This window comes from Geotrypetes seraphini, chromosome 3, assembly GCF_902459505.1.
Source record: "Geotrypetes seraphini chromosome 3, aGeoSer1.1, whole genome shotgun sequence".
Classification (NCBI taxonomy): domain Eukaryota; kingdom Metazoa; phylum Chordata; class Amphibia; order Gymnophiona; family Dermophiidae; genus Geotrypetes; species Geotrypetes seraphini.
In genome coordinates this window covers 182937236-182964407 of record NC_047086.1, presented here as the reverse complement: position 1 = coordinate 182964407, position 27172 = coordinate 182937236, and the positions used below count along the sequence as shown (strand labels likewise).

Sequence of the window (27172 nt, the reverse complement as noted above, 5' to 3'; positions counted from 1 at the left end):
ATCCATGTACAACTTATGGGGAGTGTGTGGCGCAGTGGTTAGAGCTACAATCTCAGCACCCTGAGGTTGTGGGTTCAAATCCCATACTGTTCCTTGTGACCCTGGGCAAGTCGCTTAATCCCCCATTGCCCTAGGTACATTTGATAAGAGTGTGAGCCCAACATGACAGATAGGGAAAAATACTTGAGTACCTGAATGTAAACCACTTAGATTATAAGTGGTGTATAGATATATAATAAAATAAACTCAGGTACAGGCATTTAGGCCTGGTTTTAATTGGTATAAATGCCTACTCCTAAATGTGGGTGATATGTGTGATTCTATAAATCACAACTAGCTCTGGAGGTGGTTTATAGAATAACATGCAAAGCATGGCTCATACAATTCTTTTCATTCCCTGTGTATGTCCTTGACATGCAGTGAGGAGGGATTTATTTATTTAAAACATTTTCTAACCCGCTTAATCCTAAATGGTTTACAAACTACAAGCATAATCATAATTTGACATACAAAAATTAAAACACAGACAGCATAATGTATCATAAATTCATCTCAATCAAGACTTTAATCCAATCAGCTAAAAGCCTCCACAAACAGACTATTTTTCAATACCTTTTTCAATTTCTGAATATCAGGGAGCCACCTTAATGGTCCAGTCAAATTATTCCATAATGAAACACCTGCCACTGAAATTGCTCTTGTATTTGCATAATGTACATGTTAATAGCTCATCTGTTGCCAATCACAATGCTCCCTCTAATCTTAAGGATCTGGTTGGTTGATATAAGCTTGTCACTTGTACTAAATACCAAGGAATCTTAAAATGAATGACTTTAGAGAGCAATGCGAAAACTTTAAAGATAATATGGAATTTGACAGGTAGCCAATGAAGCTGTTTCAACAACGAATGTTGAGTGGCATGATATAGAAATATTCAGTTGGCTTTGAGAGAATAATGCAGTGTCTTGCAAACTTTCTGGCTGGCGGCACACTAAATCCAGTATCCCGGCCGAAAGGCACCCGGAAGTGTGTGGACGTTGACACAATATAAATATCCACAAAAATACACCCTCAAAATGTTCAGGATAACGTCACTTAACTTAACTAAAAGGGAGAAAAGACCTCAGTGTCTAATAGGGGCTATCCAAACAGCAACCCACATAGACAAGCTGGTTACAAATATCACTTGAAACCAGCAGACACATCCTCGGTCAAAAAACTCCCAACAAGTTGAAGACGCAATTTCACAATTACTTTCAAAAAAATCACAGTCAGTTTCAAGTCTCTATTTCAAAATTTTCAATAAAGTCACTTATCTAAAAATTGCTGTCTTCTTAATGACTTCTCAATCCGTTAAACATAATCCTGAGGCTTGGAAGCAGGAGAAAATCACTCCATCGGAGAAAAACTCAGAGCATAGCAGCTACTCCAATATAACCGCTAGCATAATCCAACAGGGTTCCCTGTTTCGCTGATACGCTTCATCAGGGATTTGAGCGTCGATTCACCCGCTTCAATTCCTCTCCATGCCCCCCCTGCCACGCGCATGCCTTCACTTCTCCCCATCATACCTCTAGCTCTTCACCAGTGTGAGCAGCAATTCCAACCTGCTGCTCACTTCAGCGTCGGCTCTCCCTCTGATGTCACTTCCGGGTCCCGGGCCTAGGAAGTGACATAAGAGGGAGACCCAACGCGGGCAGCAAGTTGGTGATGCTGCTTGCACCATGAAATTTAAAGAGGTATGAGGGAAGGGAAGGTGCGCACACATGGCAGAGTGGGGGGGAGGGTACGTAGAAGGGGGGGGAAGGGGAGCCACCACCCCGGGCACCTCTCAGCCTCACTACGCCACTGCTAGCAACCATAAAGAAAACTATCCTGTACAGTTTCTAGATGTCACAGCAGAATTTAAAAGAGAAAATGAAATATACATTTGAATCACTAAGAAGCAGCCCAGCTACGCAACGATAACCACTAGATTCATTTACAACCATCACACTGTTTCTAGAAAAAAAAAAGATTAAAAAAAAATAAAACTTCAAAAAACGATATTTTATTTGAAAGCAGTGATTTCCACAGGACCTTCTGACTGGGTACACTATCTGGGGAGTTGTAGAGAAAAATATTCACATTTAGCACATTTGGCGGAGGATTCCTGCGGAGCCACGTGAGAAAACCATCTAAGCTGGAGGAAATAAGATAAGTGCCATTAAAACAATATTGAATATTAAGGCATATTAGGAGCTCCTGCTAGGGTGAAAAAAATAAGAGATTGCAAATATAAGCTCAAGGGACCCATAAGTATCATGATTTCACTGTGGCTCCAATGCAGGAGATTGGATACTGAACACTTATGAAAACATTATAATAATCTACACAGGTTTTAGCATGTGGATTTTAATTAAACAAATATTTGATGAAATGCACATAGATTTAATAATCATTAATATGTAAATTAAATAAACCAGTGAAATTTTTTATATATATATATACTGTGCAGCATTCCCCTACCCCCATCCGGCTACTCTTTCATGCCACCCAGTTGGCTAAAATTCTGGATGGAACACTGGAAAGCATTATAACCTCTCAGCAATCTGCAAGGGATCTACTATCAAAGATTTGCCAGATGTTGATAAGTACAAACATTAGGTAGCTGGACTATTGCCAGGTACCACTGAAAACAATCTAAATACAGCAGTTAGTAGAGCTCCTGGGTGGTCTGAGATTACTGACACCACCAAGCATGTCTGAATCTGAATGGTAAACATGGAAAACAGCTAAAAATGAATCCCGTAATGGTGCATGACTGAAACTTCTGGCAGAAGTAAACCACACAGCAAAGTCATTTTAATGGAGAAGTTGTGCTCTACATTTCCACATAATTGGAAGTCAGGTCTTCTGCTGCAAATGTACTAGGAACAAGTGAAATCCAACACCAGAGAAATGACAAACCCTTTCAAGCTAGAAGGTTTACTTTCTGTCATAACTGGAAGGGAAGTGGACTTGTATACTACCTTATGGTGGTTACACATTCAAAGCGGTTTACATATACACTTCTCCCTCCGTATCCACGGGGGTTAGGGGCAGAACCGGCCCGCAAATTTTTAAAACTGTGAATAATATTCGGGCTGGCCCTGACCCACCCCCTACTTCCACCCAGCATCCCTTAAGCCTTACCTGGTGGTCTAGTGGGTTTTCGGGGCAGGAGCGATCTTCCTACGCTCCTTCCCCGTGCAGATCACTCATAGGAAATGGCTGCTGTGAGCTCCCGTTGTTTCTCGAGACTACGACGGGAGCTCAAGGCAGCCATTTCCTATGAGTGATCTGCACGGGGCAGGAGCGTAGGAAGATCGCTCCTGCCCCGAAAACCCGCTAGTCCACCAGGTAAGACTTAAGGGGGGGGGGTGTCTAAGAGGGCTTAAAAATAGCCAAAAAATGAAAACAGATTTTTTAAAAAATCACGAATAACCAAATCCGCGGATGTTGAAACCGCGGATTCGGAGGGAGAAGTGTATACAGGAACTTATTTTGTACCTGGGACAATGGAGGATTAAGTGATTTGCCCAGGGTCACAAGGAGCGGTGCTGGGATTTGATCTCACAACATCAGGATGCTGAGGCAGCAGCTCTACAACTAGGCCACTCCTGGAAAGTCTGGCTTGTTAATTTTTACCCATTATATGATTATTGTTAATATGGGGGTTGTCAGCTTTCACTTGATAGCTAGATCAGGGTTGGCTCTATTTCTAAGAGGACTGAGCATCTGTTTAGGGTGGCAGAATTTGAGGGGAGGCATTATGGTTCTGGTGTAGTAGGCAAGCAGCAGTTTAAGATGCTGACAGGAAAGCATGGGGTCTTCTAGCACAGAGTTATGCTAATGCTGTAATTTTCTGCTCCTTTTCCCAGGACTATGAGACCTCCTGAATCTTAGGTTCCAATTGCAATCCTGCTTGCGCAAGGTTCCCTTCCAGCAGCTTGGTCCCCCCCCCATTGCCTAATTTCTTTGTCTTGACACTCAATAATTTCCACAACACCTCTCCTCTCTCGTTCCACAGCATCACAAATGGTCTGAAGTTCAACCATAAATTCTCCACATTAACAGCAGTAGCACACTTTAGTAGTGGCGTACCTAGCATATGTGACAACCAGGGCCCATCATTTTTTAACACCTCCCTCCTCTATATGAAAAGCATGATTTTTAGTTATAATCCACACTTCGCACAAGTGTGTACCTAGAAAAAAGGCAGCATCTTACATACTGCAGTGAGCAGAATAATATCAAGATACCCATTGTAAAACTAAACAAGTAAGACTAGTACAGATTGATCCTGCACGTTCAATGCTTATAGAAAACCATGTATTTCGTACACATAGAACACATATACCCTCACCCAGTTTGGAATATATAATCGCAAACTAAAAATAGAAATATGTAGACAAAAGTTAAACGGAACCACCATGAAGTCAAACTGCATACAATGCAACAACATAAAATCAGAAACAGTAATGCATGCCCCCTAATAATATGCAAAATATAAAGATAGCAGATGTAAATTTGGAAAAAAAACCCCAGAGAAATAGCAATCACTTTACAAATTAACAAATAAAAATAAAACAAAAAATGGAAAATAAGATAATACTATTTTATAGGACTAATACATTTTTCAATTAGCTTTCAGAGGACAAAACCTCTTTCCTCAGGTCAGTAAAGTACAAGACTGCTGTTACAGTATCCTGTCCAGACATGAGGAAGGGGGTTTTGGTCTCTGAATTAGTCAAAAATGTATTAAAATTAATCCAATAAAAGGATCACTTTCTTTCCATTTTCTATTTATAAATGTTTATCAACACAGCTACAATACTATTTTATCCTAAAGCAAAAATTAAATAAAAGAAATCGGAAAAAAATTCTACCTTTGTCTTCTCTGGTTTCTTATTTTCATCATCTTCTCAACACTCTCTTCCTTCCATCCACTGTTTGCCCCTTCCATATGGCATCTTCTCTGCTATGTCCCTTCCAGAAACTGCCTTCCCCTCCTTCTCTCCCTCTACCCCATTGATCTGGCATCCATCATCTTCCTTTCCATTCCCTCCCCTCCTCCAATGGTCTGGCATCTCTCACCACTCCTAACCTTCCCTCTCCCTCCACCATGGTCTGGCACTTCACTCTCTCTCTTCTCCTCTCCCTTTCCTTTTCTTCCCTCGTCTTTCTTCTCAATTTATTTTCTGCATCTGTCTAGATTTTTTCTTACTATTCAGTCCTCAGTTTTCTTTCACTGTGTCTACCCATAGCTCGCCCCCTCTTTCCCTCACCTCATCAGTATTTCACCAATTCTACGAGCCTCTTTCCCCCCCCCATTCATTATGTGCCATGTTTTATTTACCCCCTCCTTCCATTATGTGCCCTCTTTCTCTACCACTTCCATCCAGCATCTTCTCTCTCTGTCCTCTCCATTTCCATCCAATGTCTGTCCCCTCTCTCCACTTCCATTCAGTGTCTGCTCCCTCTTTCTCTCCCCACTTCCTACCTGCATCTACTTCCATCTTTCCCTACTTCCTACCTGCATCTACTTACCTCTTTCTCTCTCTCTCTCTCTCTCTCCTCCCCACTTCCATCTAGCATCTGCTCCCCTCTCTCTGTCCCATCCCATCCCCCTTCCCTCCCCACTATCATCCGTCTGTCCCTTCTCTTTTGGAATCCACCACAGTTCCATCAGCATCTGCCCCTTCTCTCTCCCTTTACCCCACTTCCATCAGCATCTGTCCCCTCTCTCCCTCCAACTCACTTCCATCCAGTATCCTTCCCCCTTCTCTCTCTCCCACTCCCTGCACACCAATTCTATCAGCATCTGTCCCCTTTCTCTCCCTATGTAAGCACACTGTCCACTCCTTTGTCCTCTCCCTCCACCCCAATACCATCCATTATCCTGCCCCTTCACCTCCTGACCACTGCTGTTTGCTTCTCAAACCAGCAGCAACGACTGTAAACTTAAGTGCAGCCATCGTGGGACCTTCCTGCACCTCCCCGCAACTACCTGCTCTGCTCCGGAACGAGGAAGTGACATTGGATGGGGTGGGCCGCAGCCACAGGTAAGTGCAGGAAGGTCCAAAGATGGTTGAATTTAAAGTTTACTGCCGCTGCTGCTGGTTTGGGAAAGCAGCAGCAGAGTAAGGCAGGAGGTCCCAGACCTGGTGTGTCAGCTATGCACCCCCTTAGAGTGTGCACCTGGAGTGGACTGCCCTCCCTATCCTCCCCCCACCCCTCCCCTTGGTACGCTACTACACTTTAGAGAATCTAGCTTTGAATGTGGTGCATCTATAGCTAAGTTGTATTTCATATACAAATACAACCTCACTTATTTATTTCAAAAACATTTGGAGGGTAATTTTCAAAGGATGTTTCATAGATAAACAGTGGTCTGCCCAGAGAAAAAAACTCCCTTGTAAAACTGTCCCCATATCAGTGGGTAAAAGTAGGTAGCAGTGAAGCTAGTCAAGAAATGCATTGCATTTTTCAAATAAAAAAAGTATAACCTCAATTGTTGTTTTGTTTTTATTTGTTAACCTTTATTTCTGTACATTCAAGTGGATTGACATGGTAACTGCACTACATTATCTTGGATTCAGGGAATGGAAACAATAAAAGATCTTATAAGAACCCTGGAAATCTTCCATGATGCAACATTCAGGATTCATTGGAGGAGGTTACATGTTTTTAAACTGCACAGATTAAACAATACAACCACAAGATGGCACTATATCTCATAACATTATAAGAATATTTCTCACTTGGTATCCATAGATACTACTATTTAACTTTATATAAAACGCAAAAGACAAGGAAGTATTCATACATTCTCACAGGATATGAGGCGTTATCATTCAGAGATAGGCCTGATAAAGCGTTTACTGTTCCTTGTCTCATTATTTGGATATTTTCTGGACAGAAACAACCATTGTCCAGACCCTTTCATCTCTAGTCACTAGCCAAACCAGGAGATGAGTCTGGATTTTCCAGAAGCTTTCTTCTTCCTGAGAGAAAGTGTTACATTATTCTGTTCAGTAAAAAGCAAGGAAACAAACCCCACGAGAAATAAGCAAACAATGAAGGCGTGGGGATGGAACTGTACACATCAACCAGAGATAAAATGAATGTCTATTAAAACGTCAATAAAAGAGTCTTTATCAAATATCGTGTTTAATCTGTGTTGATGTGTACAGTTCCATATCCATGCTTTCATTGTTTACAATATTCTGTCCAACATAACTCCCCCTGTTACAGCATCTTGGTTGGGAGACAGAGGTCCTATAATTGCCACAGACAGGAAAACTGATTCTTCTATTTTATTTTAACAGTTTAATGTGTGAGCCTTGCGGATATTTTTAAGAAGCCAAACAAACCTCGCAGACACTTTGGAAGTGGAGGGCTGTATCTCCAAATTCCCACCACCATCTTCTCAAAGACTGCTAAAACTAATGCCCTGGGCTCCCATGTCAAAGGGGGCCTCAAGCCTGTCTGAGGCTGAAGGTGGCATAAAGGGCAACTCTAAAATTGTGCATAAGTGCCAAGATAATTAGTAAATATGCATGTATGTGCACTATGCATTCTCTATAAAATAGAGTGTAAAGCGTAGAGTTACCAGATTTTAAGTATATAAAATGCAGACCCATAGACCCATCCCCAGGCCCGTTATGCCTAAACCACGCCCTAGCCTTGCCCCTAGCCTCGCCCCCTCAGCCTGCTTATCGGTCAGGAGGGCACCTGTGCATGCAAAAATGCAATGCGATGACATCACATGCATCAGGTAAGGTGTGGAGAGGTCCGGGAGGCAGGGGCGGGTCAGAGTCAGCCCTAAAAGTTATTCATGATTTTTCTGTATTCACGGGCTGGCTCTGAGCCTAACCCCCACAAATATGGAGGGAGAAGTGAATTTTCATTTCCAAATTTCCAAATTCCTTTTAGCAGCTCCAGTAGTACATAACACAATAAACTACTATTGCTTACAAACTTGCTTGTTGATGGATCCAAAGTGACCAGATAATCACTGCAGGGACAAAGTACAGACTCCACACACACACACACTCCCCCAGTGATCACTGACCCTCCCCCCATACCGCCATACAAATCGGAATAAAAACGTACATACCTGCCTCCAGAACAACAGCACCTGGCATAGGAAAGCCTAGTAGAGCTGCACAGAAGTGGCTTAAGTAGTCTGGGGGAGGTGGGCTAGTGAAGCATAGAGAAGAGGACCCAGGCCTATAAGCCATTCTAACTACTGGAAAATGTGAGTCCACCAAAAAAAAAACCAACAAACCCTACTGTACTGAAATATAGATGCTATCTGCAGCCATAAAGGCTATTGAAGTTTTAGACCGGTGGGTATAGCACGTTTTGGGGGACTCACCATGACCTGCAAGGGAGTGGCACCCTTTTTGTGAAGTTCACAGCAGTGCTCTGTAAGGTGCCCCACTACTCTGTTGCCATGTCTGGGTGGCCAATCCATCACTTTGCAGGCCCCTCGGCGCGTCCAAAAGGTCTTCTTCTAGGCATTTGGGACTTGGATGATTTTTTGGGATGAAAATGTAGCATAAAGAGAGACATACTAGCAGTCTGGACAATCAAACAGCTGGACGTAGAAGTAGACGATTTTCGTTAAAAATTAGATTTTGGACGTATTTTTCCGAGAATGGGCTTTAGATGCTGCCAACTTTGGCGACTAGTTCCCTAGGCCTAAAACAGACTTAGACATATTTTTTTTATTATGCCCCTCCACGTATCCATGTGACTTATTATATACAAGGAGATCTGTTAGGTTAAACAACGATTGACTGAGCATATATCACGCATAATAAATGGTGCCTTACAAGCAGTGGCATAGTGATGGTGAGAGAAGGCCAGGATGGTAGTGCCCCCCCCCCCCTCGCCCTCTTCTCCACCTCTCTATCGCACGCAGTCCCCTTCCTTTCCCCCATACCTGTTTAGCTTCCCGGCGTGAGCAGCATCTTTAACTTTGCTGCCCGTGTCACCATTGGCTCTCCCTCTCCTAGTTAGGCGACCCGGAAGTAAATGTCAGAGGGGAGTTCCAAAGCTGGCGCAAGCAGCAGGTTGGAGTTGATGCTCACTAGCAACGAGCAAGAGGTACGGTGACGGGGAATTGAAGGCGCGCGCACTGTGGGGGAAGGAGTTGGAAGGAGCAGGAAGACAGAGAGGAGGAGAGGTACTGGCATCTGTGGCAGTCCGCCTCCACTCCTCTCCTCATACGACACCACTGCTTACAAGCCCCTTTAGTCCAGCATTGGATATATAAAAAAACATACTGTAGAGAATTTAAAATGGAGATTTATTGATTGCTGTAAAGTAGGGTGGGTGGGTGGTAATATGGGCCCTCTATTACTAAGGCGTGCTAAGCGTTTTAGCACGCATTTAGCGAACGCTAAATCAACACGTACGCTAACCGCTAACACATCTAAAGGATAACATGCACACGTCAGCGTTAGTATTTATCACGCGCTAAAAAGCATAGCACACCTTAGTAAAAAAGGGGATGGAATACAATCTAAATTTTAAAGAACAATGGATGTTTTATTTAAACACTGCTGCCCCATTTGGATTCATTCTGGAGTTATAATGGTTGACATTAACTTGATTAGCTTAGACAAGGGATGTTTTCTGTGAGTGTCTAGAGTAAGATCAGCTGATTAGTTGTTGTTTTTTTATATATATAAAAGTTGAAAATAGATACTGCCACCATCTTTGCATAAGGAGTGAGCACTGAATGGATGGGGACGGCTGATAAAGGTATTAGTTATAATTTAATTCTTTTTAAATGAAATTTATTTTGAGGGATATAATAGCCTGATATTTTAATGTGCTTTTTTGTAGGGGAATTCCTTGATACATCATTATGCGAAGCATAGTTCTATGTCAGAGAGATCTCCCCTAGCTGTTGTAAATCTTTCAAAATTGGATGACTATATTTATAATAAATATTGTATAAAGTACTCATAAAACAGTATAAGAAATATATATATATAAAGAACTGAGAGTCTCAAAAATGATCTTGTTGACCAATGATGAGATTGGTGCATTAAGTCTGTGTGATGTAGTTGCAATCACACAGCAGCACCACTGAGGTCTGTGAAGATTTAATGTGTTTAGAGGGATTTATACATTGCTTGTGATCATTCAAGAAGGCAGTGTGCCCAGTGGGTAGGCCAGTGAGTGAGCAGGTAGCAGGCAGAAGAACGACAAAGAGACAGGGTGATGCTAGATGGGAATAGGGAGGAGAGAGAGAGGATGCTAGGGTGAGAGAGACATAAGAACTTACAGAAATAAGTAGTACTAGTAGTATCAGCAGTGGTAGCCCAACACTACTTTGCCATCATTGTATAGCATGACTGGCCGAATGTCTATTTTCCTCTGCAATCTGTGCTACTACCGTGTTTCCCTGATAATAAGCCCTAGCATGATTTTACTATAAGCCCTAACCCCAAAAATAAAACCCTAGTTGCCGGCAACAACGCACCCCCTGGCCTCCCCCCCCCCGCGCCCCCGCCGACCCTCACATCCGAACTCCGACCGTGAGACCAAAATACCCGGTAACAAACGGCAGTACAGGCTGCATCGCGGCCTTCTCATGCCCGGGCATTCCGTGCCGCATTGCTGATGGCATCAGTGATGCCGGAGAGGAATGTCCGAGCATGAGAAGGAGTGATACAGCCTATGCTACCGATGCTGCCATTTGTTTCCAGGTATTTCAGCTCACGGTCGGGGTTTGGATGGGACGGAGAGATGAAAGGGTCAGCGGGGGGGGGGGGGGGGGAGGCACGGGGTGTGCAGCAGCGGAGGGGGGGATGGGAGGGATAGAAAGATGCTGCACAGGAGGATGGGAGGGATGAGATGAAAGATGCTGCATATGTGGGGGAGAGAAAGGAAATAGGAAGAATTGGGGTGAAGGAGAGGAAGCAAGTGATGATCATTGTACATGAAAAAAAATAAGACCTACACGAAAATAAGTGCCTTTTTTGGGTCCAAAATTAATATAAGACAGTGTCTTATTTTGGGGGAAACACGGTAGTATTGCTCATAATAATTCAAGTCTTCGTTGGTGTGGCTGTCTGTGGTATTAATTTAGCATTGCCAAGGATAAATTCTTTATTAGGGTGTGCCTTTTATGCCTCTTTTAAGTAGGCTACAGTGGCCGCAATTTATAGAAACATCCGAAAGACACAGCCAATTGGGTTTTCACAATATCTACAATGAACATATAGGAGATTAATTTCCACTTATTGGGCCTCGAATGTAGACTGATCTCATGAATATTCATTGCAAATATCTTGAAAACCCAGCTAGCTGTAAAGATACCAGGACACGACTGAGAAATCCTGTCTTATGTGATCATTATCCACAAAGTATAAATGGAACCATCCAGTGGCGTAGCGAGGGTGGGAGGCACCCGTGGGGAGTAACGCCCAGCATTGCCGCACCGAGTGCCCCCACTCTTTCCTACCACTTAAGCGCTCCCCCACCCATGTACCTCTTGAAACGTTTGCTAGCACAAGCAACATCTTCCACCTTCTACTCGCGCCAGCCTTGGCTCCCTTCTGATGTCACGTCCTGGTCCCATGACCAGGAAGTGATGCCAGAGGGAGCTTAGGCCAGTGCGAGCATCAGACTGAAGATACTGCTCATGACAGTGAACACTCAAGAGGTATGTGTTGGGGGGGGATGGAGGAGATGTGCCGATGCCCCTTACAAGATGGTGTCCAGAGTGGTCTGCACACACCCCCTGCCGCCTCCCCCTTACTATGCCACTGGGAAGACGGTGGTGCCTCCTCACCCTCTTCTCCACCCCCCACTCCTTCCTGGCTGGCCCCCTTGCCGTGCATGCGCCCGTCCCTTCCCTTCCTCGGCTCATAGACGAAACTACACAAGACAATTGCATGTGGACAAACCCGCCTAGACAATCATGCGCAGGACGTCAGCGTGCTGGATTTTAACATTTAAAAGTGCTGTGAAGGGGTGTGTGTGGGGAACACCGCCACTTTAGTTAGAAATGTTGGTGTTCCCATTGGGGGGGGGGCGGGGGAAAACCCCGCCATTAAAAAGGAAACAGCCTTTTTCCCTGGTTTTTAGGGAAAAATTACTGTTTCCTCTGTAATCAGGGGGATTCCCCCCAATGGGAGCACAAACATTTCTAAGTAAAGTGGGGGATTCCCCCCACACACCCCTCAGAGCACTTTAAAATAGTGTTGAAATCCAGCACGCTGATGTCCTGCGCATGATTGTCTTGGCGTGTTTGTCTCGTTCGCTTTTGACTGGACACTCCCTTCCTCCATACCTGCTTAGCTTCCCCGACATGAGCAGCATCTCCAACTTGCTGACAGTGTTGGCTCTCCCTGTGACGTCACGTGTTAGTCGCGGGGACCCGGAAGTGACATCAGAGGGGAGTGCAGAGGCCAGCGCGAGCAGCACGTTTGAGTTGCTGCTCGCGCTGGCAAAGATCTAGGAGGCGCGGTAGTGGGGAAATGAATTATATCACAAACTAGCTGACGCCCCGGCATTGCACGGGTATTTAATTATAGCAATAACACTGAAAATGGATTCAAATAAAGATACTTTATAGTGGTGAATGAAATTATTTTTTTACAGCTTAATAAAAAGTACAATATTCAAATTATAATGTGAAATATTTGACAAAATGAATACAATACAACTAATGCAAAACGTGATTATAAACAACAATTTTAGTTTCACCTCCTGGAGCAAGAACATATAAATTCTTGGGTGAACCAACCCTTGAGCAAACAACATAGAGTTGTGGGCCGCAAGACCCCCAGAACATATCACCTCAGTTAGTGAGGGATCTGCATACCAAGTTTCGTTCAAATCGGTCAAGCAGTTTTTGAATTACTGTGAGAATGGCAGCTTTTTACATTTTTTCCATTGACATGAATGGGTGAAATCTGATTTTCTGTTTGCAGCTCCGCCCACGTGTGCAGGTGGGCCGCGAGACCCCCAGAACATATCACCCCAGGTAGTGAGGGATCTGCATACCAAGTTTCGTTCAAATCGGTCAAGCCGTTTTTGAATTACTGTGAGAATGGCAGCTTTTTACATTTTTTTCCATTGACATGAATGGGTGAAATATGATTTTCTGTTTTTAGCTCCGCCCACGTGTGCAGATGGGCCGCGAGACCCCCAGAACATATCACCCCAGGTAGTGAGGGATCTGCATACCAAGTTTCGTTCAAATCGGTCAAGCCGTTTTTTAATTACTGTGAGAATGGCAGCTTTTTACATTTTTTCCATTGACATGAATGGGTGAAATCCGATTTTCTGTTTGTAGCTCCGCCCATGTGTGCAGGTGGGCCGCGAGACCCCCAGAACATATCACCCCAGGTAGTGAGGGATCTGCATACCAAGTTTCGTTCAAATCGGTCAAGCCGTTTTTGAATTACTGTGAGAATGGCAGCTTTTTACATTTTTTCCATTGACATGAATGGGTGAAATCTGATTTTATGTTTGTAGCTCCGCCCACGTGTGCAGGTGGGCCGCGAGACCCCCAGAACATATCATCCCAGGTAGTGAGGGATCTGCATACCAAGTTTCGTTCAAATCGGTCAAGCCGTTTTTGCGTGATCGCGGCACATACACACACACATACATACATACATACACACATACATACCTCCGATTTTATATATATAGATTAATTTTTAAAAGGTTCTCTTTTGTATTCCATTTAGAATATGCTTTATTAACTTAACAGATTGTCTCCTGACATTGGCTTTTTGACACAGTGGACTTTTGCCATAACACTATATCAAGAGAACTGAGCCTACTATGTCTTGCAAATGAGACCTATAAGTGACCTAAATGAATTAGATTGGGTGGAAAACATTAGTGCCCAAAAAAATTGCCCATTTTTAGATGAACTCTCCCAAATCAAATAATAAAATCAATAACATAACAGCAACATGGTAATCTTACAACTGAGCGGCGTGCTGGGCAAATAATCAAAATTATCTCACAGGTAAACTATAAGGAAAGCCTAGAACAGAAGCAGTCAGATTGATACAAGTAGAAGAGAGAATAATAAACCTAAATGATAAAAAGAAGCAGATTGAATAAATAAAAAAAATAAATTCAAGCAAATGGCTGCAATTGATTCCATCAGCATACTTACGAAGAATGACGTGGGTGATAACGAATGCAAATATAAAGATTGTCAGAAAGGACAGCGATAAAATAAACAAATAAAAAAATCTGTAGTTTCTTTTCCCCACGCAGTTGCCCACCCAGGGACAGTGATGATCAAACCGTTCTGAAATGAGAGGCAGAAAAAAGAAATATGGCATACAATTAATTAAATACTCCTTTACTTGAGACACACTGCTACTTAACACAAAGATGGGCACAAAATAGTGCATATGGAAGGCATTTTTAGATTTTTTTTTACAAATTACACTGAAAAATCCTTGTGAGAATGAAAGGGTGGAAAAAAAGGAGCAGTGGAAAGACCTGCACCCCTGGCAGGTAGTTTTACAAGCTATTTTCATATGCAAATCTCTCATTTATGAAAGTAAATGGGCTCTTGTAAAATGAGGTCTTGCCGGTGTGCATTGACACAGGTGTCAAAGTCGGTCCTCGAGGGCCGCAATCCAGTCGGGTTTTCAGGATTTCCCCAATGAATATGCATGAGATCTATTAGCATACAATGAAAGCAGTGCATGCAAATAGATCTCATGCATATTCATTGGGGAAATCCTGAAATCCCAACTGGTTAGCGGCCCTCGAGGACCGACTTTGACACCCCTAAGCTAGCAGGTACACACAGAGTAGCGTAGAGCAGTGGTTCCCAACCCTGTCCTGGAGGACCAACAGCCAGTTGGGTTTTCAGGATAACCCTAATGAATATGCATGAGAGAGATTTGCATATAATGGAGATGACAGGCATGGAAATCTATCCTGAAAACCCGACTGGCTGGTGGTCCTCCAGGACAGGGTTGGGAACCACTGGCATAGAGAATGACATGGAGACAAATTTTTCCTCACCCTCTTATCCACCCCCGACTCCTTCCTGGCTGGCCCCCCTGCCTTGCGCGCGCCCGCCCCTTCCTTTCCTCCATACCTGTTTAGTTTCCCCAACGCATGCAGCATCTTTAGCTTGCTGACAGCGTTGGCTCTCCCTGTGATGTCACGTCTTAGTTGCGGGACCCGGAAGTGACATCAGAGGGGAGTGCAGAGGCCAGCGCGAGCAGTGGGTTTGAGTTGCTGCTCACGCTGGCAAAGAGCTAGGAGGCGAGGTAGTGGGGAAGTGAGAGTGTGTGCACAGCAGGGAGAACTGGGATGGAGCGGGGAGGGGCAAAGAGGAAAAGAGTTGAAACGCCCCCCTGCCATGACGGCACCCGGGGCGGTCCGCTCCCCCCACCCCCTCTTACTATGCCACTTTCTCTATCCCTGTCCCATCCCCACAAGCTCTGTCCTCATCTACACAAGCCTCGGACACTTTAAAATCATAAGCGCTTGAGGCTTGTGCGGTTAAGGCAGAGTTTGAAGGAATGAGACAGGGACAGAACTCATGGGGATGGAACGGGGATACTGAGATCCCGCAAGGACGGGAACAAATTTGTCCCCGTGCCATTCTCTACGTCAGGGGCAGAGTTGGGGTAGAGCGGGGTCAGAGATGTTTTACTTTCATTTTTTATAAAACACACGCATTGACATGAAAAGCCCAATTTGAGAGAGAACATAGAATGGAAATGTCTAGTTCGGGACGTATGTAATTCTGGTGGTGTTTTACAACAGATATGCCAATGTATAGACTGTTCGAAACAGATGCAGGAATGAAAGAGGATTTTGAAGTATGAAAGTTATGGTGAAAGTCTAATATGACTGGAAGCACTAATCTACAAACACAGATAAGCTTGTTTTCTATTTTTTGTATGCTTCTGCCTGCTTTAATTCAATCTACTGATACAGATAAGCTTGCTTTTTGTTGCCTTATGCTTCAGCCAGCCTTATTTTTATATCTGTATTCTGGAACTCTGCTATATGAACATTTCTAATATAATTGTTGGGTAAAGCTGGGAGGTTTTTTTAATGCCACTGAAAGAGGTATGAAGGTGAGCCAGTGAATCAAGCTCATCCTATATAGCTACATTTGCAAAGTTCCTATGTAGCTTATGAGGCTTTTTTCCTCCCACCTTTTCCACTTATTCTTGGATTTAATTTAGCAGCTAACTGACTTTAAAGATATTTACTTCTGATCTACTGGAAGGTATCCGCTATAATAAAACCCTTAGCACGCATGTGCACTTCAATCTCCGTGCATCCATGACTCCGTGCCGCGCATGTGCAGTGCCTGCCTCAGCTGATTTCCTTCCCCGATCTCCGATGCTGGCTGACTTTCTGCCTTCTGACTACACTGCCGCTTCCGGGACATCTTTTCTTCTCACCCCTAGACCAGCAGCGGCAGCAGTGGCAGTTTCATCAAGCAGCCGCGAGGCATTTCCTAGGCCGGCCCACTTCGATAATGTGAGGTGGGCTGGCCTAGCAAAAGCCCCAAGACTGCCTGGCCTAGATGCTGGACAGGGAGCAGGAAAGGGAGAAGGGGTACTACTGGACAGGAGGGGGAGGTAAAAGTAATGGAGAAGGGCTACTGCTGGACAGGGGGAGCAGGGAAGGGGTGCTGCTGGACAGGAAGGAGGTAAAAGGAAGGGAGAAGGGCTTTGGGGGCAGGACTGACAATTAATAGATGTCCCCTTTTGATGAAAAAAATAAACGGTCACGTTACTCATACCTGATCAGTTACAGTAAGAGTCTGGTTATTGCTACACAGCATAAAAGAAGAAAGATTCTTTTTTTCTCTTTTTGGGTTTAAAAGACAAACCTGTGTGGCTGACATGTTAATAAGGATATGTGGATTTGTTTGCCTGTCTGACAAGTCAAACCTGAAAAGCTGAAATACACCTGCTGTTAAGTGGATTACAAATTGGGAATTTGAATTGAAAGGCCAGTACATGAGGTATCCTGACTTGAATTAAAGAATGCACTGTGAAGCCTGAATACAGAAAAATGTTTTGTTTTTTTCAGATGGGCATTGTTTTGTTGTTTTCTTTTACTGAGGATTAAAGTAATACTTGGGCTGTTACAAGGCAGAACTTAGGCCTGGATTCACTAACCTCCTTTTTTTGGGGTGATCCGTGGCCAAGTCTTCCCAGGCAACTGATCCACAACGCATCCTCATGCAAATTATGCCAATCAGAGGCACGCCCAAAACCGACCGATGGATCGCTGTAGAGTGATCCTGTAGATGCTCTGCTGTAATTTTTTTTTTTACTTTTTTTACTCGGGTGGTCTCATCCAAGGAAACATGAGGCTGTGAGATGAATTTGATTTAGAAGGCCTTGTCCCTTGCTACTGTTACGGCTCGAAGACGTTTTACAATCTGGGTACTGTACCATGTTCGCCTCTTGCTGGGCTCCGTAGATGCTTTGTCTGGGCAGGGCTTCATAACTATAGAATTTAGAAGCATCTCCGTGGCACGTCAGGGTGCAGGGATTTTGCTGGTAGCTTGAACTGGAAATGCTGGAGGATCTGTGATGAAAGAACTCCTGGACGTGATGGGAAGGGGGTGTCAGGTCAAAAGCGCGCCGGGACAAAGGTGCGCGCAGACAATTGAGCACACCGCTGAAAATTACTGTTTTTAGGGCTCCGACGGGGGGGGGGAGGGGGGCAGGGGGGGAACCCCCCCTCTTTACTTAATAGAGATCGCGCCGCGTAGGGGGGCGTTGTGGGGGGTTTGGGGGGTTGTAACCCCCCACATTTTACTGAAAACTTCACTTTTTCCCTGTTTTCCCAACAAAACCCCCTGTCGGAGCCCCTAAAAACTGTAATTTTCTTTGGCGCGCCTCCGTCTTGCGCTCAGTTGTCGGCGCGCGCCTTTGTCTTTCGCGGGGTTGTCTATGAACCTGGGAAGGGTGTTGAAAACTGGGACCTATAGTGCCCGGACTGTACATCAATGCGTGGCTCCTACCTACACTTGCGATCCTGTAGTGCAGCCCCGCTTTAAACCCGCGGGTTAAAACCACAGGCTTGCACTGCAGGGAAGGGCGGCACAGCAGGAGAGTCCTTCCCTTCAGTACGAGCCGGGAGAGTTGGGGTGGCAGAGAGCAGAAGAGTCAGCAGGGACGTGAACGACTGGTCCTCAGAAATCGCTTGTTTTTGGATCGGCCAGCCCAATCAGTGTTCCTTCGTTGGTTTAGTGAATCGCTGCCTTCCTACTTATGCATGCATTTCCCCTCATTTGCATGTGCGGATCGGATCAGGTGCAGACAGGATCAGCCAGGTCGGGATCGCAAACTACTCGGGACACGATCGGTAAGGTTAGTGAATCTAGCCCTTAGAGCCTCCAGAGATTGCACAGCCATGGGCCTGGGAGCCACAGTACCTTAATGCATAAGTCACAACCAACTTTCCATTTGTGGCAGGGTACCCTGGGTGGGGTTACCAAGTGATCTGCTAGGCATCCCTGTCACAATATCTAATGTTTTCATTATACTTCCCGCTATGATGGATTCAACGTCTTCCTATCTCCAGTATATATCAAATACTATTCTGTCTAATTTCATTTACTGTTGTATTTCCTAAAGATCCTGTGTAACTCCTGAATTGAAAGTCTTCTTGAACCTAGATAGGCATAGAGGGACCCAGAAATTATAGATCAGATTATATTTATAATAAGTATGTCAGACTAGAAGAGTGTAGAGAGTCAGTATTCATGGTTGCAGCTCTGAGGTTATAGAATACCTTATCATAAAATTTGTAACAAGTTAAATCTTTGCTTTCCTTCAGAAAGCAACTACCTGTAAAAGCTTTTTTATTCCCCCAGCAAGTTTTTGAAAAGTCCTCAGCCCTATTGTAGGGTAAGAGTTTACTGTTCACTGTTTTATGATGCCTTTGGTATATTATTGTTTATGATTTTATTATGAATACCTTTTGTAAGTCACCTAGAATCACAAATAGTACAGGATATTACATTACATTAGTGATTTTTATTCCACCATTACCTTGCGGTTCAAGGCGGCTTACAGAAGAGGATTTATGGACATGTCCAGAGGTGTTACAGAATAGAGCGGGTTGCTTCAGAGGATTGAAATGTTTCATATGGTGTTAGTTAGTCTTCATGGATTTCTTGAATAGCAGGGTTTTTATTTCTTTTCTGAAAGTTTTGTAGTCTGGGGTCGCAATTAGAAGATAGAGAGTTGGTGGTCTAGTTTTGCTGCCTGTGTGGCTAGAAGACCATCGTACAGTTTTTTCCGTTTGATGTCTCTGATTGGAGGATATGTGAATGGTGTCTGGGTTCTCCTGTGTCTGGTTGTGGTAGTTTGGATTAGGCGGTTATTCAAGTAGGCTGGGCTGTCGCCATTTATGGATTTAAATAATAGACAGTAGAATAGTAGAATAGTATTCTTGCTTGAATTGGGAGCCAGTGTGAGTTGAGGTATGCCTCGGTGATGTGGTCATGTTTTCTTAGTGAATAGTCTCAGGGCTGTGTTTTGTACTGTTTGTAGTTGTTTTATCATTTTTGCGGGGCAGGGGAGATATAGGATGTTGCAGTAGTCAAGGAGACCTAGGACTAGGGACTGGACCATGAGCTGGAATTGTTTTCTATTGAAGAATTTTTGAACTTGCCTTAGGTGTCTCATGACCGCAAATGATTTCTGTATTGTTTTGTTGATTTGTGGTTGCATGGTGCAGCATCTGTCTGTTGTCATTCCCAGAAGTTTTAGAGTGGGTTGAATGGGGTATGTGATTGAGTTTATTACTAGGTTTGTTATGGTTGGGGTTTTATTTTTTTCGAGAAATATTAATTTTGTTTTGTCTGGGTTCAGTTTTAGTTTGTAGTCTTTCATTCATGTTGTCACTGTTTCTAGAGTTCTGTGTAGTGTGTCTGTCATGGTGGGCGTTGACTGATCAAAAGGAAGGAGAATGGTGATGTCGTCTGCATAGCTATAGGAGGTTAACCTATTTTGTCTAGGCAGGTGCCGATGGATGCAATGTAGAGATTGAAGAGTATTGGGGATAATGGCGATCCTTGGGGTACGCCACAGGGGTTGGACCATGGCTCTGATTTTTCTTCGTTTGTCTTTACTCTGTAGGTCCTGGATTGTAGGAATCCTTGAAACCTTCTGTGTACTTTGCCTGTGATTCCTTTTGTATCTAGCATTTGTAGCTGGATGTCGTGGTCTACCGGTTCAAATGCTGCGGTGAGATCTAGTTGAATAATCAGCATTTTTTTTGCCTGTGCTGAGGTGTTGTCTAGCTTTGTCCAGAAAGGAGCCTAGTAGTGTCTCAGTGCTGAAGTTGGTTCTGAATCCAGACTATGTAGGGTGGATCAAATTGTGGTTTTCTAGGTAGTTGGTGAGGAGTTTAGCTACGAGGCCTTCCGTTAGCTTGACATATAGTGGAATTGAGGCTATGGGTCTGTAGTTGGATGGTTGATCTGTTGCTTCTTTTGGGTCTTTTAAGATTGGGGTGACAATGATTTTGGGCAGGTCTTGTGGGAAAAGGCCATCTGTGAGCATGGTTTGTATCCATTGCATGAGGAGAGTGCGGAATTTTAGGCTGGAGTTTTTTCTTAGAGGGCATGGTTGAGATCGCAAGCTGCGTGGCTGTATTTTTTATAGAGTTTGTTAAGGTCGGACCATTGTATTGTGGAGAAGTGGGACCAGGTTCTATCTGCTGCAGCTGATTTTTTTTCTGTGGGGGGCATTGTGATCTCTGCCAGGTGGGTTGGGGTTCCTGTGAAATTTGTCCTGGCAGTTGTAATTTTGTTTTTAAAGTATTCAGCTAAAAGGGTGGCTGAAGGGGGGAAGGTTGTTGTTTTTGGCTAGGTAGGGTTTGGTGTCTGTGAGTTCTTTTAGTAATTGAAATAGTTTTTTTCTATCTTGGGCTTCTATGCCTATTTGGTTTGTGTAGTATGTCTTTCTTTTTTATTTTATTTTTAGTTTGCATTGTTGGGTTTAGTTATTTCCATGTTGCTCTTGGGTGTTCTTGGTTACTTTTTCTCCATTTTCTTTCTAGTCGTCTGCATTGTCTTTTGAGTAGGAGTAGTTCGTTGTCGAACCATTTGTCTGATCGTCTGCTGATTCTGTTTGTATTGGGGCTAGCTCGTCTAGGGTAGTTGTATTTATATTGCACCATTGTGAGATGAAGTCTTTGGGATCACATTCTTGGATTGTAACATCTGTTTTATTCCAGAATTTGGAGGGGTCAATATATGTACGTGATTTGTAGGTTAAGCTTTGGGATTTTGATTTGGTTTTGCCTTTGGCCCAGTTGATATTGAAGGTGTATGTGTAATGGTCTGAACAGTTGGATCTGGACCATTTTCCGTCTGAGGTTTGAATCTCTGGTAGAATGGGCTGTTGGGTCATGAAGGCTGCAATGTCTAGTTGTTGATCTTTCTCGTGTGTGGTTTGTGGGTCTAAGATCTTGTAGGTTAAGGCTTCGAGGTAAGATTGTAGGTTTTCTACTTGCTTAGAGGTATGGTCGAGATGGAGGTTTAGATCTCCTAGGATAAGGTTGTAAGTTGCCATTAGTGAGTTTCGGTATATAAACTCTTTGAATTCTGGTCTTGCTGTGTTCCAATTCCCTGGTGTTATGTAGCAGAGCATGCAGGTTATAGATCCTTTTAGTGTGGTGCATAAAAGTTGTCAGGCTGGGGAGAGTGTGGTTCTGTGGTTAAAGCTACAGCCTTAGTACCCTGAAGTTGTGGGTTCAAACCCACACTGCTCTTTGTGACCCTGGGCAAGTCACTTAATCTCCCCATTGCCCCATAGATTGTGAGCCCACTGGGACAGATAGGGAAAATGATTGAGTACCTGAATAAATTCATGTAAACCATTCTGAGCGCTCTTGGGAGAATGAAATAGAAAATTGAATAAATAAATAGTATGAAGCTTCATTTTTGCAGGATTGATCTAGTACATTTTTTTACCTCTTCCAAAAAAACTCAAGGACCTAATTAAAGGAGGATATTCGGCAACTTGAGTGAAGTGGCTGCAACATTAATGCACTTTACTGCAGTGGCCGTTACCATGAAAGCAGTCAGCTATACCTCTGCAGATGTAGTTTACATTTCCATGGCAACAGCCTATATTATCATTATCACCTTGTAAGGTAATGCATGTTAATATCTGTGCCATATCCTTCCTATTGCCATAAAATCCCCCATTATGCTTTTGAAATGGTATTTAACATTCATATAAGAATATTTGCTAAGCACTATTGATTTTTCTAGCATATTAACCAATTAACATGCATTGAAACATGAGAAAAGGAGTGGGATACACACAGTGGACCCCTAAAAAGCAAGCGAAGGTAAACCAAGCATAGAGCAGTTCAGTTAGGTAATGACTTTGCATGCAGATGTAAGTCAAGCTTAGAGCACTTCATCTATATAATGACTTTTGCACTTCTAAGAAATCATAGGGAAGGGAAGGTAACTTGCACTGCATTTCAGGTATAACTTTCAGCTACCTTGTTTTTTTGCCATCGTTTGCTACGTTAAACATCTAGAGAATTATTGTACCTCGTATAGCAGGGCATCGACACTAAAGACACTATCCTAAGGTACCTATCTTAAGCATCTATTTTTCTTTATAAAATAAGTATAAGTATAAAATAAGTCTGTCTGAAAATGCACCTTTATTTAAGGCACGGCCACTTACACCAGCACCAGGACTGATGTAAATGTCCATAGGGCTCATAATCGAAACATAAATACGTCTAAAAACCGACCTAAATCGGCACTTGGACAATCAGTAAGACAAGTCGTCCAAGTGCCGATAATCAAACTGGGTTTTAGACGTATCTAAAAATGACTTAGGTTTTTTCAGTGCTGCTGTACAACCAGAGCTAAAAGGGGTGTTTTAGGAGAAATGGTGAGGGCGGCATGTGGGCTGAGCTAAACTTAGGGCTCCTTATACTAAGCTGCGATAGCGTTTCTAGCGCATGCAGGATTATAGCGCACTCTAAACCTGCGCTACGCGACTAGAACTAACGCCAGCTCAATGCTGGTGTTAAGGTCTAGTGCGTGCGGCAATTCAGCGCACGCACTAAGCGCACGCTAAAACCGCTATCGCAGCTTAGTAAAAGGAGCTCTTAGTCGTACAGCAAGTATAACCAAAAGTTTAACGAGGCTTCCAGGTCTAAGTGCCAAAAAGGTACCCAAAGTCACCAGATAAGCACTGCAGACACAAAGTACAGACCCCCACACACTGCCCCAGTGATCACCCCCCCCCCCCCCCAACACCATAAAAATCAGAATAAGAACGTATATACCTGCCTCCAGAACATCAGTACCTGGCATAGCAAAGCCTAGTAGAGCAGCACAGATGTGGCTTAAGTAGTGTGGGGGGTGGGCTAGTGAACCATAGAGAGGAAGACCCAGGCCCATAAGCCACTCTAACCACTGCATTTATGGTGGAACATGTCCACCCTCGAAACCCTACTGTACTGCCATATAGGTGCCACCTGCAGCTGTGAGGACTATTGGGGTGGTAGACAGGTGGGTCAAGTAGGTTTTGGGGGGCTCACCATGACCTATAAGGGAGTTATGGTGAGATGTTCATGTGGCACCCTTTTTGTGAATTTCGCAGCAGGCCATGTCTAGGTATCCAGTCCATTACTTTGCTGGCCCCTCCCACATCCAAAAGGTCCTTTTCTAGGTGTTTTTGACTTGGATGAAATTTTGGACAAGAATGGGGTATAAATTTAGACAACTTAGCGGTCAGGCTGATCAAACAGCTGGATGTAAAGTTACACGACTCTCGAAAAAAACCAAAATATTTTGGACGTATTTTTCGAGAATGGACTTTAGACACTGCTGACTTTGAGCGACTAGCGACTTAGGATCAAAACGGACATAGACCTTTCTTTCAATTATGCCCCGCCACGTCTTTTTCTGTAGCATATCTTACCAATAAAAGACAATTATGCAGCGTTCTGAAAATATTTATATGTTTTTAAGAGCAAGAGACCTAGATTGTGTGTTTCAAAGTTAGAAGCATCAATAAATATCCTACTGCATATTATCCAAGTAAACCAGTTAATCTGACTCTATTTATCTGAAGCCTAAACAGGGAGAAGTTGCATATAAATAATTTTTTTTTGTATTGGCTTTGGAATATAGTTCTTCATTTCTCTATCTGTCCTGATAGAGCCTCAACGAAATCGGGGTCAATATGTATACTTTGGAGGAAAGGCAGGAGAGAGTAGATATGATAGAGACATTTTTTTTCTAGATTTTCAAAATTTTTACATCGGCATATTACATGTTGATAATTAGAAACAATAGAAAATTAAAGGAAATAATCATCAGCACAACAAAGAAATTAGGAAAATACTTAAACATTCTGCCCACAAACTTAATTGCAATAAGATCACATGATGTTATGCAAAAATACTACCCCCCCCCCTCTTTTACAAAGGTGGCTAAGCTTTTTAGCGCACACTAAATGCTAACACATGCATGTTATCCTATGGACATGTTAGCGGTTAGCGCAGGGGTAGGGAACTCCGGTCCTCGAGAGCCGTATTCCAGTCGGGTTTTCAGGATTTCCCCAATGAATATGCATGAGATCTATTTGCATGCACTGCTTTTAATGCATATTCATTGGAGAAATCCTGAAAACCCGACTGGAATACGGCTCTCGAGGACCGGAGTTCCCTACCCCTGGTTAGCGTATGCGTTGATTTAGCGCATGATAAATCCACGCTAAAACGCTTAGCGTGCCTTTGAAAAACAGGGCCTAAATAAAGAAAATACAATCCAATACAAGACAGCCTTCCATCCAGAATCCCTCCTCCAAGCTGGTTTATTAGTGCGTGTGTGAGATTACACTATGACATTAACATCTACTCGTACATCAAGAAAACGTTTGAGCTGCTTAGGATCATAGAAATGAAATTCTTTCCCTTCATATAAAATGCAACAAACATATGGAAACCGCAACACAAAATTGGCTGATAATGCCTGTACTCTTGGACGCGACGCCAAAAAGGCCATATGCCTAATCTGAGTGTGTCTTTCAAGATCAGGAAAAATCTTTATCTTTGATCCCAAAAATTTGCTTAGAAATATCTAAAGGAAAGTTTCAAAACTGAACTTGGTCCAACTCAAAGGCCAAAGAAACCACGAATGTTGTTCTTTCGGTTAGCACTTCCAAAGAAGATTCCAGAAAAGTTGTCAGGCCCGTGCATAGTGTCCCCGTTAACCTCAAGACTCTCAGAAACTTTACACGGTCTTTTAAAACCCTTGCAAATAAACAGTTTTGGTTATCGGCGGGCATTTGTAAAGTTTCAATGAGTAATTTTTGAACATGTCCACAGCAGACACCAAAGGAGACATCCGAAAATTTAAAACTCTCACGTTATATCTCCTAATTTGGTTTTCAAGGCATTCCAAGCATCTAGATGTGTAGTTCCTATCCTTGATTGCAATCGCCTCATCCACTTCAAACGTCTGGACCTTTTCTTTTAGATCTGAAACTTGTGCCTGAAGGAGAACTGCTTCTGGGATAACTTTCAAATCTCCACTATTTTGTTTCACATTGTTTAATAATGATGCTGAACGAGAAAAACAGTGCCAAGTAACAGGCATTTGGAGATACAGATTCCCATATAAGCCATAGAAAACACATGTTGCTTCTGAGAAATAATGTAAAATAAAGATTCTTCCAGTCACTGCAATTGCTAAAGACTCCTTTTGCACATTACTCTCTGCTAAGTACTTTATTTTGTTTATAACTTTTTGTCTTTTGAAGCACATAGTTCAGTGAGTCTACTCTGAGTGTATATTTAATTGCTATGTATTTTTCAAAGATTTTGCATTATTCATCACTATTTTGGAGAGTTTTGATTCAAAATGGAATTTTTCTGACCGAGGATGGTGATTTTTTTTGCTGCAGAGGTTGAGCACTTGTACCTCTTTCCTGTATAGGTCACTGAAATCTTTTCTCCATTTCCTTATAGGAGGACTTCAATCATGATTTATAAATTGTTTTGTGTGTGTGCATGTGCATAACATTAGCACATAGATGTTATTACAATGAGGCCATTTTTATGGTTGTGTTAAAAATGGCAGCAAGCAAAAACCAAAACGAAAACTGCAGACCATGTACAGGATACAGGCACTGTTTATTGCAACTTTAGTAAAAACAAGTAAATATGCAACCTTATTACCAACCAAGGGACCCGACACGGTCCGTGTTTCGGACAACACACCTTCTTCAAGGGTCCATGGTGGATAAGGTTTTTGGAACAAACAGCAATAATACGCAACAAACTAATCAAGTGCCACAAGGAAAAGCCCACATAAAGGCATGCAAGGCCACATTTTACTGCAACTTAGTAAAAAGACCCCTTTTCCATCTCTACAATTACCTGTTGCTTATTTCAGTCAATTTGCAGTTCCGCCTTCTTTAGGGGGGACTAACTATACAAGCTGGGGGTAACTATTTCTTTGTTAAAAAATATGTAGATATATTTGTATCTGTGAATTTACTGGGCATTGTATTATTTCTGGTTCGTTTTGTTTGTCAAAAAATTAAAACTTATAAATAAAGAATTGTGATTGTGAACCCCTTTGGGAGACAGGGAAATACAGTACCTGAATGTAATTTACCTTGAGCTATTACTGAAAACACTGTGACTGGTTGCGGATGGACTCTACTAGGAAGAGGATGTGAAATGTGCTTTTTCATACAAACAAACTACTAACCCCCTCTTTTACTAAAGCACGCTAACCGATTAGCAAGCGCTAAACGTTAATATGTCCACAAACTAGCATGCACGCGTTAGCGTGTAGCGAGTGCTAATCGGTTAGCGCACCTTAGTAAAAGAGGGCCTAAGAGTCCCCAATAGCAGGATTTATAAAGGTAACAATTAAAAACAGGCACAATGGGTTCAAAGCAACGAGGTAACTGGGAGATTGTTCTTTTTTTCTTAAATAATTTATTTGAATATACAGAAACAAACAAAACAGTACAAATAACAATAATACTATTAATACAAGATATAATAAGTATAATTAGTCCTGGAATGTTATACAAGATCATATAATTTTTTTCCCACACATTGTGAAATTTTCATATTCAGCCAT

The 27172-nt window shown here is 42.9% G+C and overlaps 1 protein-coding gene across 8 annotated transcripts in view; it reads right to left on the bottom strand.

Annotated features, from left to right (window-relative positions):
• Positions 1-27172, bottom strand: part of ZDHHC14 (zinc finger DHHC-type palmitoyltransferase 14) — a 334666-nt gene that overhangs the window by 69178 nt on the left and 238316 nt on the right. For 7 of the 8 annotated variants that reach the window (XM_033937038.1, XM_033937040.1, XM_033937037.1 and 4 more), the window contains one exon: positions 14189-14326. The exons of the other annotated variant lie outside the window; for it this stretch is intronic. In XM_033937038.1, the coding sequence (XP_033792929.1) occupies positions 14189-14326 (138 nt within the window). The remainder of the gene's footprint in view (positions 1-14188; positions 14327-27172) is intronic. 8 annotated transcript variants of the gene reach the window in all.